The sequence below is a fragment of the Podarcis pityusensis genome (genome assembly GCF_964106645.2).
Source record: "Podarcis pityusensis genome assembly, chromosome: 5".
Taxonomy (NCBI): domain Eukaryota; kingdom Metazoa; phylum Chordata; class Lepidosauria; order Squamata; family Lacertidae; genus Podarcis; species Podarcis pityusensis.
In genome coordinates, this window is record NC_138032.1 from 75,003,557 (window position 1) to 75,016,053 (window position 12,497).

At 44.3% G+C, this 12,497-nt stretch overlaps 2 protein-coding genes across 17 annotated transcripts in view; one reads left to right on the forward strand and one right to left on the reverse strand.

The window, feature by feature from the left end:
* The window catches only part of LOC308476903 (uncharacterized protein), a 70,045-nt gene extending 62,656 nt beyond the window's left edge, over positions 1–7,389 (reverse strand). For 9 of the 16 annotated variants that reach the window (XR_013986148.1, XR_013986149.1, XR_013986150.1 and 6 more), the window contains exon 1: positions 5,887–7,389. Coding sequence is in view for 4 of the 16 variants with exons in the window: in XM_081005073.1 (XP_080861199.1) it covers positions 5,887–6,472 (586 nt within the window). In the remaining 12 variants the exon portion in view is untranslated. Of the gene's footprint in view, positions 1–1,307; positions 1,811–2,000; positions 3,202–4,871; positions 4,927–4,971; positions 5,180–5,886 lie in introns of those variants that run through there. The other 7 variants (XR_013986152.1, XR_013986153.1, XR_013986151.1 and 4 more) reach the window with 6 other exon arrangements.
* CCDC6 (coiled-coil domain containing 6) overlaps positions 5,353–12,497 on the forward strand; it is a 33,879-nt gene continuing 26,734 nt past the window's right edge. The window contains exon 1 of the mRNA XM_081005027.1: positions 5,353–5,773. Coding sequence (XP_080861153.1) covers positions 5,492–5,773 — 282 coding nt within the window. The 5' untranslated portion in view covers positions 5,353–5,491. The remainder of the gene's footprint in view (positions 5,774–12,497) is intronic.

The following is a 12,497-nucleotide window of genomic DNA, read 5'->3' on the forward strand; positions in this document are numbered from 1 at the left end:
TGGGGTGTCAGCAGCCAAGATTCTTCACAATCATTAAACCAGTGATGGCCAAACTTGGCCCTCCAGCTGTTTTGGGACTACAACTCCCATCATCCCTAGCTAACAGGACCAGTGGTCAGGGATGATGTCCCAAAATAGCTGGAGGGCCAAATTTGGGCATCACTGCATTAAACACACACCAGTATAGTATTCAATGCCTCACAGTGCAATCCTGTGTCTACTCAGAAGCAAGTACCGCTGAATGCAACGGGCCTCGCTCCCAGGTAAGGGTGAGTAAGACTGCAGCCTCAGTCAGTATACAACACCAGCTCAAGGAGGTCTCCTTGCCACTGCCCCCAGAATGTTACAAGGTTTGTCTGCTTATGAATCAAAATGCCAAAGTTAAAGGGGGAGGGCTGATCCTATGCTTGGTTACTTGGAAGCTAGTCCTCCTAAGTTCAATGAGTCTTAAAGGTAAAGGTACCCCTGACCGTTAGGTCCAGTTGCGGACAACTCTGGGGTTGCACGCTCATCTCGCTCTATAGGCTGAGGGAGCTGACATTTGTCCACAGACAGCTTCCGGGTCATGTGGCCAGCATGACTAAGCTGCTTCTGGCGAACCAGAGCAGCACACGGAAACACCGTTTACCTTCCCGCCGGAGCGGTACCTATTTATCTATTTGTACTTTGACGTGCTTTCGAACTGCTAGGTGGGCAGGAGCTGGGACCAAACAATGGGAGCTCACCCCATTGTGGGGATTCGAACCAGCGACCTGCTGATCGGCAAGCCCTAGGCTCTGTGGTTTAGACCACAGTGCCACCCACGTCCCTCAATGAGGCTTTCTTGGGCATAAGTGTGCACAGGAAGTCTAATTTCTTATCCTTAGGAGGATGAAGCAGGGCAACTACATGACAGAATATGCCATTAGAGAACTATTAAATGAGGATTAAATGAGAAGACCTTTGTGGAGCAGAACAAACAAATAACTATTATGGTAAGAGATAATTAAATCCCACATACACCGCCATTACAAGAATTACTACTTTTGCTAAAAGCCAGAGCAGCTGCATAAATAATTGAATAACTACCAATTACGTGGGCTTTGTGAACAGGTGACTTGGGGAGCACAATGAACCAGCTTGCAGAGGCCAAATTTTCATTTTGAGAAAGCAGGCGTTGTGGGACATTTTAGGGAGCCTAGACGCGACATTGCCATTTTAAGGCTGACACAAAGTAAAGTCAGCCAAGTGCTCCTTCACACAACAGTTTTTTGTCACATTGCTCCCTCCCACAATATGCCAGAGAACATAAGATTAGTTATCTGTACCTTTTCAGTTTCAACATTATGCAGCTGTTTAACACTTTCCTAAGATGCCTCACAGTGTTAAAATATGACAAGCAAACAACAGCAACATCTTACAAAAACTATCACACTATACCATCACACTGATTGGGACCTCATGCTGATGCTGGCTACTTAAAGAAGAGAAAAACTGGCCAACATGCCCTATCACAATTGTCACCACTTTCATGCGAAATGTGTGTTTTGTACCCTTAACAAATGTTTCTTTTTGTCTTATTTTGCCCTTCCCTCAAATTCAAGTGATGCCTCTAATCAGGCAGGCAAGCATTACTATATGCCAAAACTTCTTAGGATGTGGGATGACTATCCTATAATTTCAGCTATGTATGTTTGTGCTATGTCCATCTGAAGCCCACCTGTTATTTCTTTTTTAAATGGGAGACACTCTTGTTAGCCATCACCATTTGGGGATAAGGAAACATCAAAAGCCAGCTTGAGAATTCCCATGGAGAAGAATGGAAAATAAAACCTCAGCATTGACTCCTGCACATGCCTAATTAATAGATTTTATCCCACTAATAGGGCATACAGAGATACTTGTATGCACCAAAGCACAAAATATTTCACCCATATGTATGGCCGTTCTTACATAAGGGCATCTGCATGGAGCACCAACTGCATCACAAGTTATTTTATCAACACGGTGAGAGGACACACCTTTCTTTCCCTCCATGGAAACAGGATCTTTTGCTCAGGCAACCATCTCAAGTGGTATGTGATGATAAAAAAACAAAAACAAAGTTCATTTGAACAGAAAGTTGCTGCCTTTGAAATAACAGCAAAGGTCACAGAGCACAACAACCACTCCTTCCATTTGAATATTGGGGGGGGGGGGGGGTTGCTTAGACACTTCCCAAGACTGCTCATATATGTGAAATGTACAGGGGGCTGCTTGTGTATGCTATTCCAGCACCTGACTTCTCCTGTTTCTTATTAACTATTCATGTCCTTAAGAAGCAGCAGAAAGGAGTCTCTTCAACAGTCAGCACCCTACTCCAGGAGAGAACACCCAACTGGCTCACATAAGCCTACCTTCATGTTTCTCCAGGCTTCTTTGGAAGGGCAGGATACAAATTTCATAACTAAAATGTTACATTAATGGCACAATCAGCAATCACAATTGTGTGTATATGTTTAAGTTAAATAGCAGCCCAAGTGTTGGGGTGGAATTTTCATAAGTACACTGAGTGGCTCAGTCAGTAGAGCAGGAAGGAGATTTAACCTCAGGGTTGTAGGTTCAAGCCCCACACTGGATTAAAAATTCCTGCATTGCAGGAGGTTGGATTAGATAACCCTCGTGGGAGCTTCCAACTCTACAGTTCTATGATATTCTTCCCTATTCATGATTTCTACAAAAATTGTCCCATTTGCTGAATGTAGCAATTAGCATTAGACATTGGTGCCGATCATAGCATTCTTTTTCTACTGCAAATTGCCATCTCCACAGCTGAAATTTAACTTTTTAAAACCCACATGTTCACTAATAATACCATTTAGTGGAACACATAGTTAGCCCCTTAATAATACAGTGGTACCTCGGGTTACATACGCTTCAGATTACAGACTCTGCTAACCCAGAAATATTTCCTCGGGTTAAGAACTTTGCTTCAGGATGAGAACAGAAATTGTGCAGTGGTGGTGCAGCGGCAGCAGGAGGCCCCATTAGCTAAAGTGGTGCTTCAGGTTAAGAACAGTATCAGGTTAAGAACAGACCTCCAGAACGAATTAAGTTCTTAACCCGAGGTACCACTGTATAGTAACTAAAACAAAGCCAACATGCTGCTGCAGCAGACACATAGGGCTGCTACAGAAAACAGCAGCCTCATGCCTCTTACTCATCTTTCTCAAGTAACACTAAGGTCTCTCAACATTCAACAATAATTCATCAGACTGTTGAGTTTCTCTACCCCTCCTGCCCCACTTCACCGGCTGCCATCTGCAGGTTTAGAGAAACTTGCATCACTATTATGTCACATCACACATACAGCATCCCCTTAGATCAGGGGCCAACCTTTCTAGGTTCATGGTTAAATTGAGAGCCAAAAGAATTAAACTGAGCCTTGAAAAGCACATAGAGCTGAAAGAGGAAGTGGGAAAGGGTGTCGCTCTTCCAACTTCCTCCTTCAGCTCTGTACATTTCAAGGGATAAAAACACCACCCTCGCCATCTTGCAACTGAGGGAGCAGTGAGTGGGGCCTGGGGGTCGGCTAAGAGGTTTCAAAGGCACCAGGAGAAGACCTCAAAAATGCCACTATGCCTATGGGCACCATGTTACCACCCCCTGCCCCAGATGTAAGAAGACTGGGGACAATCTAGCTGTAATTTAAGAGTACCACCAGGGGAAAATAAAGTTATTTGCACCATAGCAGAACCCTGTGTGCAGCAACCAAAAGATAAATAAATAGCGGTATAAAAAACAAAAGCCAGTGCTCAAGGAGCTTAGCACTGAACTAAGTGGAAGGAATGCTGCAAGATCTGAGTTTCCACACTGGCTCTTTCATATTACCCACTACCACACCTTCTCTGCAGAACCTTGGCCAAGATAACAACCTTGTTCTCCCTTACATCTAGAAAGGATTGAGATGTTATCAAGTCATAGCATTACAAAACAAATTGAACTTAAGAAAAAACAAGTCCACAATGCTGCTTAGATTTGGTGAATCTAAATTTGGGTCTGGTTACAAGTAAGAAGGCAGGACTCCACATTCACTTACGGACTCATTGTTAAAACTGTGTTTATGGAAGACAATCTTACTCGGCTATGAGTAATCACCAAAGAAGAATAAGCCTTTCAAATGAGCAAATGTAGGCATGCCTAATTCTGCAAAGGCTTGCATTCTATGCTGGATTTGTTTTTTCAAAACCAAAAATGGGGGAGTCTAATCTGGGACTGGGATCTTGAAGAAAAGAAGGCATGACTTTCAGGCTACGAGACCCCTTTTTAGATGTTTCTTTCATAACCGAATCCTGTCGTAAAACTCAAGCACAGCAGTAGACTAGCAGTGGGCTCTTATGCAAAGTTTACTCAGAAGTTTTACTGTGTTCAATGAGGCCATGTGTGCATTTATGAAACATGCCTCCACTGTAAACATGAGTGGGACTGTGTTGTAGAGAAGGCAGAGCTGAAAGGAAATTTTGCTGAAGAGTGTATCCCTTCCGATGTCAATGAAACAAATAACTTGATGGCTTTTAGAAGAAGTTTTTAATGTTTGATGTCTTACTGTGTTTTAATTTGTTGGAAGCCACCCAGAATGGCTGGGGTAACCCAGTCTGAAGGGAGGCTTATATAGTAATAGTAGTAGTAGTAGTAGTGCATTCATTTTTCCATAGCGGCCTGCAAGTATTCTCCCTCACACGGGACCCCACCCATTTCCACTGCTTACTCTTGACAAGCCAGGCTCTTACGTGTCAAAAGTGCCATCTGAAATAAAACTTGGGTATGTTGCCATGGCTTTCTGCTTTAGTCGTGAGGTAACTTTACAACCCATAGGTCACGCAACCCGTGGCAGGGCAGTTACCCCGAAGTACCTGCTTGTGCACAAGGCCTGAGAGCGCCTAGCAAGGCAACCCCGCGCACCTTCCCTCAGAAGCCAGTCCAACCGGGGGTGGGTGGTGGTGGGCGACTTACTTTCTCATAAATATAACTCGGGCTGCAAGTTCTGGTGGGCCTGAAGGCCGTGCCGCCCGAAGCTCACCTGAGGCAGCGGCGGCGCTGCTTTACCTAGAGACTATTGACGACGCCTTTCTTTTTTTGGCGTGCAGATTGCGGTTCCGCCCAGGGAGGCGGCGGCGGCGGCGGCGCTGTCTCCGCCCAGGCAGCCATGGAAATTGGCTGTATCCGTTGCAGTATCCCTAGGCCGCGGCCGGCGTCGCTGTGGGCCCGCCGGGGGAAGCGGGCAGCTCCCTTCTTGGAGCCGAGCGAGAGCGGCATATTCGGCGCGGACGGAGCGTGCGCCAGCCTCTCGTCGCTTGCTCGGCCCAGGCGGTGAGCTTCGGCCGCCGACCCCGCCTCCGTGCCTCGCAGCAGCAGCAGCACAGCCGCGGCAGCCGCAGCTGCCCGAGAGGCGGGCAGAGGAGCAGGAAGGCGCGCTGAGGTGTGTGCAGCAGCAGCAGCAGCAGCAGGAGCCGCCGCCTCCCCAGGGCCGGGTATGGCCGACAGCGCCAGCGAGAGCGACACGGACGGCGCGGGGGGCAGCGGCGGCGGTCCGGGGGTGTCTCTGCCCGGCTGCCCGGCGGGGCCTGGCTCCTCGGGGGTCGGCAAAGCGGGCGGCATCGTGATCTCGCCGTTCCGGCTGGAGGAACTGACGAACCGCCTGGCGTCGCTGCAGCAGGAGAACAAGGTGCTCAAGATCGAGCTGGAGACCTACAAGCTCAAGTGCAAAGCGCTGCAGGAGGAGAACCGCGACCTACGCAAGGCCAGCGTCACCATCGTGAGTGCGGGAGGGCCGGGCAGGGCGTTACGGGGCTCGACCCCCTTGGCCTCCCCCCCCACGCGAGGCACCCTCGCTCCGTCCACAGCGAGGCCCGCCGCTCGCCTCTTCACCTGGGAGTTGGCGGAGGGGAGGCGCCGGCCGGGCCCGCCTCAGGTGGGGCTTGGGAGGGCCTCGCCTTGAGAGGGTTCCGGGTGGGAACGCTGGCGAGGCGCCGGGTGGAGGCCCAGCTGGGAGGGCTCCGGGCTTTCCCGCGCCTCCGTCCCCATTTCTCGCCTGCGCGCTTTTCCCCACGCGCGAGCTGCTGCTTTTTGCCCTGGTAGACAGCTCGATCCTGCGCCTACTCCAAAGTAGGTCCTGCCGAGTTGAGTGCGCGCAGGATTGCATCTCGGAATCTGAGCCGGGCCTTCTCGGTACTGGGTCCTTGGGCAGCAGCCACGCCAATGGGCCCCTGGTGGCAGCCGTCTTTATTTTCGTTTTGCTCGCCACATGTTTTGGAGAGGGAATGGGCTCCCTTCTTCTCTGCTCCGCCTGCTGCCGCCATGCACGTCTATTGCACACAGTTGTTGTTGTGTCGTCGTCGCCGCCTTCTGTTGGAATGGCTGGGTTGTGATTTTTTGTATTCGCACCTGAGCGGAAGGATGGCGTTGGAGATGGTGGCTGCCCGAAGCGTGGTTCGGAATGAACAGGGTGCCCCATGTAAGTTGCAGCGTTAGAATCTCAGATATATAAGCTAAGTGCCAAAAGGCTCCTTAAACCAGGGTTGCCATCACCAAAACGGATAGCCCTAGTTGCCGTTTTGGGGCCAGGTAGTCCTAAAGCCAAATTTCTCAATATGGCTTTTTGGTTGCTGAAATTCATTCTGATTGTGCAGATAAAATGTAATGGGTAGAACTCGTGTGTGAAAGGAGTCAAGATCCAAGGATTCCCAGGCATGCAGCTCCAGATGATGGAGACATCAAAATGCACCTAACGAATTTCGAATGCTGGCAAGTTGGTGAAAGCAATGAAAAGCAAGGAAGGCATTATGTGTGGGTACAGTGAGGAATAGAGGTGTGGAGCTAGATGAATGGTGGACTTCAGATATTGCACACCTTTATACATGATCTTTCTATAGTATTTATAAATTGCTTTTCTGTGCTTTGGACTAGATGCCCATTGGGCTAGATGTCCATTCTATTACTCTATTCAGTACCCCCCTTTTTTCTTCCAAGGAGCTCTAAGTGGTATACAAGCAACTCCCATTTGCATAGGCATTGTGTTCTAGGTCATTGGCATGTCAGTGGTCACACATAAACCCATTCTGCTCCCCTCCAGGCCCGAAAGCTGCATGTATGTTGGCCATCAGTTGGACATGTGCAAAATGGTCGCCACCTGTACATGGTTCTCTCACCCCAATCCCCACAACAACCATGTGAGGTAGATTTGAGTGAGAGGCAGTGAGTGAGTAGCCCAATGCCACCCGGTGAGCTTCATGGCCACAGTGGGGATTTGAACTCTGGTCTTCTGGGTCCCAGTCTGACATTCTAACCACTCATCCACAGTGGCTCATTTTATATAGCAAAGCCAGATCTAGGGTGACTCAGAAAAACAGGGCATAGAGCAGTCACAAAACATACAAGTGGGATCAAGTTTTATTCTTTATTCTCTCTCGGATCACTGAATGGTTGCCATTGACTTGTAATATGGGGGGAAATAAAATGCTGCACTGAGAGGAAAGCCATGGCAAAAAAAGGTGCCGTATGGTACTGCATAGGTCTGCTATGTACTTACATTCTGTGGCAGAATTGCTGGAACCACCTTCATTGGTTTTGTGTGAGGTTGCAGTCAAAAGTCTAGTTACTGTGTTGCCAAAGCCCTGTTCAAACCTAACATTTGAATGCTTCCATTGAGTCACATCAGTCCTGTTATTGCTGCGCAAATGGTTCATTGGATCCAACAATGACATTACATTGGGGCAATGCTAGATATGGTTTTCCTTTCTCTAATTAAAGAGAATCAAACCTATTTGTGTGGGACCAAATATATAATGTCTAAATCAGAATGAGCACTTTCAGAGATTTGAAGTAGAATTGCCTGTCTAAAATGGCTTTGGTTCTTGGAAAGAAATTAATCAGTCTTAGCAAAATTCCATGGTTTATGGTAGATTCAGGATTACAGCCTCTGTAAGCAGAGTTGCTTCAGAGATCATGAAAATTAGCCATAGCCTTTCTTTTGAAATTTGACTTTGTATGTAGTTTGTACGGTGTGCCAAGGTGAAAACTGTACTTGAGTGCCTCCAGGTGACATCTAACAGGATTTAGTTGTCCAAAATAGTTTGACAAATAGGCTGCTATGATGTTTATTTTACATTACTAAGCACAGTCCTGATGAAGACGCATGGGAGCTGACACAACACAAGTACTGGTGCAAGGCTGGGCTTTTAATATGCAGGGCTTCAATAATGAATATTAGGTACTGTGGCAAAATACACTAGCTTAGTTTTGTGAGCATCTATAAGTCAAGCCAAATATATACTGAACACAATATCTGTTGTCTGTTGTAGACACAAGCTGTTCACAAACATATTGTGTGACATTGACAATAGTGGTATGTTCTAAGGGACCAGACTACATAGGGGAACCAGTTATGTAGCATAACTGGTCTAGTTCATTGTGGAATAGACATTCCTAGGCAATCACTGACTTTCATCAGCTAGGTAAAATACTGTCTCTTTAGTTGAAGTTGCTGATTAGTTTGCTTTATTCAGTTCTTAAGTTTGAATACTTATTTGAGAACTGACTATCATACTGGAACATTTCACTCATTTTGAATCTATTCTGACAATAGAAAACCTTTGGCTTAAGGGTTTACTCTAAAGCATAGTAGTAGCATTCTACATGGCTCTGAAATTTTGAAAACTTGGTGAGTTTGTCTTTTTGACATCCAGCTTATCCTATAAATCAAGAGGCAATCTTGTGGAATCTATAGAAGTTTGGCTTCCTGTGTATTTCTTGGAGAATAGTGACCAAACTGTTAGGAAGGAGTCCCTGGTGGATCCTAGAACTAGACACAAGATACTCTTTGAACAAATGAATATTCTTCTTTGATGCCAGTAAAATGAACAAATGATTTTTTGCTCCCTAGTACAGTGGTACCTCGGGTTAAGTACTTAATTCGTTCCGGAGGTCCGTTCTTAACCTGAAACTGTTCTTAACCTGAAGCACCACTTTAGCTAATGGGGCCTCCCGCTGCTGCACGATTTCTGTTCTCATCCTGAAGCAAAGTTCTTAACCCAAGGTACTATTTCTGGCTTAGTGGAGTTTGTAACCAGAAGCATATGTAACCCGAGGTACCGCTGTAATTCTAATAAGAATGAGTCTGAAAGGGATACCTCTCCCCAGCAAGCTCCCTATATCAGGATGTAATCTCCTGCCATAGGGAACCTGTGTAGATGCTCTCTGCTTATCTGGTAGGCTCCCCCAAAGTCTGGGTGAAATTTTGTTTACAAAGTGCTGTGAAAGTGACCACATTTAATGGAGTTACTGAATGCTTATTTGTCTGGATAGCCCTTTCAAAATAAATGATAACAGCTTGATAAGTGTCTTGATAAGTATCTTGATGATGATACGCATTAACTTCCACAGGATGCTGAATTAAATCTCCCTTTTTAATAACAGAGAAAGTCTTCCAATCTATGACTTCTCAAGTTTGATATTAACTGGTATGTTCATTCAAATAGTTTATGTTTAATGAGGCTTGATTGGGTCACCTGATCTGGATTCACATGGGGGAAAAGAGTAATAAGCAAGTGATAAAGACTCATTTCTTCACTTGTTTTTATCATGATGAAACAAGTCTCTTTATATGTTGTGGATATACTTGGGATAATTTAAAGTTCAGTATTGGTACATACTATGTTAGGAGGCAGAAACTTCTGGGGAAAATGCCAAAATTATTTGCAATGTGACTAGAGGAGCTTATTGATGCTGATTTCAGTGAATGGCCTCAGATGCAAATCTTCACATTAAAGATGTGTACTTTATGTAAACTAAGGCCTTAGATGTGTGCAAGTTCAAAGGGGTTATCTTGATAATAAACAATTACAATTGGCAATACTTTCTTTAAGAGTCTAAATATTGCATTCACCAGTGGTTTATATATAAATGGTTTTATATGTAATACAGAAATACAGAAGTACAGATAGTTCTGAAAAGCTTACTGAAGAATATAGAAGGGTACAGCATTTCTATAGCAAGTTGTTGGCAGTCGGCCTTTTAATAGCTTTCAAAAATATCTGTAAAATGAACACTTAAATAGTTTTTGATTGTCATGGCAAGGGCTGTTTAGATACTGAAAATCAAGCTAGATACCTAATGGGCCACATGAAAAGTAGTGTTAAATCAGTTGTGCGTCACAACTGAAGTGTTAATGTGCAAGCAGTAAAGGATTGAGTGAATGCATAAAAAAGAATAGGATGTTAATCTAAGAACTACTTTATACCATTTTTTGCTGTCAGTACCGTTGGGGCTTAGAGATGCTTCCTCTTTCAGTACAGCTTTTTTCTGTTTCTTTTTGGTGTTTTAAGATTTCAGGCAATGTTTTAAAAACGTAGATGTGTATAGTTCACATTTCTTTTTGCTGTAAGATTTGAACATAATTATGAAACCAGTGGAATTTATTTGTTAATGTGAAAAGAGCTGAAACTTTTTAAATGTTTGTTAAGCAGAAACGAATATTTCACTAACTTTTAGTGCTAAAGACGGCTTCCACTATTAAGTATTCAGATGCATCCAGTAATGTAGAGAAGAATAGTTTTTTAAAAAATAATATTTGAAATTTGATAGTAGAAGAGAGTTGCCCAAACTTCTGAAAGCTGAGGCAGTCCCCCCATCCCGCAATTAAAACTGACGGCATTCTTCTCTTGTTTACATAACTAAAAACAAAGCTCTTTGGATGTGTAAGAACTATCTGCCCTCGGAGGAGCTTTACCCCTGTGTTTCTGAGTTGCTGTTCTGAGTGTGCCTCCTCTGAGGGTAGTTCTGCTACATCTCTCTCTGTGGGGTAATTTAATGATCAAATTGCATCAAATGCTGAGGCTGCTTGGGAGGCTCTAAGGACAAACAGTGGATCTTACTGACATGCAGGTGGCAGTCTCCTCTGTAGGTGGATCCTTTTTGCTTGTGAGAGGTTACTTTTGATTGCATCTTAGCTGTTCTCTTGCGGCTCACTGGTGTGCCCAAATAGCAGAAATTTATGGGGGTAGCTGTGCTGGATTTAGGGGGGGAGCTTGAATTTAGGATGGGTACACATTACCTCTATTGCTTGTATACTGTAGGTAGAGCAGAATCCATCGTTGTTGTTAGTTCACCTTCTCCACACTGCCAGGATGAGTAGCATCTCATTGTTCATTGGATTCCAAGGATGATAACATCAATATACAGTGGGAAATTTTGCTGCATGTATCAAGTGTTGGAGCCCAAGTTAGAAATTATTTATTTGTATGATGTGTTAACAGTGTACTTAGTGTTTTTAGAAATCCAAAGATGCCTTAAAATTTATAGTGTATTGATCTGTTTCTTACTGGAAATAGAAATCGTGGCCACAGCAAAGAACCACTCATCCATACTTGTTTCTTGAATTGCACCCTCTCAAAACACATTCCTCCACCCTCACACCAATTCTACATGGCAAACCTGTTTTAAAGGGGAAGTTTTAAAAAGTAGCTTGTGCTGTGGCAATGCGGGTGAGGTAACAATCTAATTACTTTTTTAAAGAAAACCCACCAGGTTAGTACAAGCATTTGGGTGTGCCACAGTAGTTCTTTGGACTTCAGCCCATTTGTGTGATTTTTTTGGATTATTTAATATTGATATGGAATAAGAGTTCCCTTAAAGTTACTGGTCCGTCCCCCCCCCCATGATATTTTGACATAGCTTTGTACAAATAAATATAGTATTAAACAAAGACAATTTCAACTTACTCTGCAGAGGGAGCAGTGACTACGCCAACTTTTGCTGGGCAAGTGGGGTTTGTGAGTACACAGTGATGCACCTTTAATTATTTTTATTTAATTGCCAATCTATTCTGTACATCCTAGGGAGCAAAAATTCACTTACTATCTAGCACTTCCACCGTGTTCCTTTCTAATAGGAAGCAAAATTCTGCACAAGGTCCTTTCTACCTTTTGGGGGGATTGTCACATCTATTTATGCAGATTTCTGGTGATGAGTCAATAAAGGTACAGAAGGATCCTGCAGGTGAGATACCCAGAACTAGGACAGTACTGCTGATACAGACTGGTCAAAGAGTTGTAAAATGTATTTGCGGTCAGAGGTGTGCAGTACAGCAATGGAAAATAATCTAAAATGGCAAGTCCTGGCAAGAAGTTGGAATATTTGCTTAGTTTTTGGTTTGCGTTAACAATGACAACTCGGACCTTAAAGCAAAGCGGTTATTAAACTAGGTTCTTGGTGGAAATCAATAATATGGCATTTTTTCGTTCTGATGTTTAGTTTTATTTTCTTTATTCTTATTTTTTTTAGACTCCCTGATTAGATTTCTTATGCAGGATGTTAGTTTTGATCCTCCTGCATATGAGTATGTACATGTTTAGTTCTTGCTTCCTTCTAATAAGTGTTACAATAAGATGCTTACCATTCTAGGTTTTCTGCTTTCTGAGAAAGGAGGCCTATGGTTGTCTCTTGAGAGTGTGGCAGAAGAGATGGATATGAATGTTAAGGCA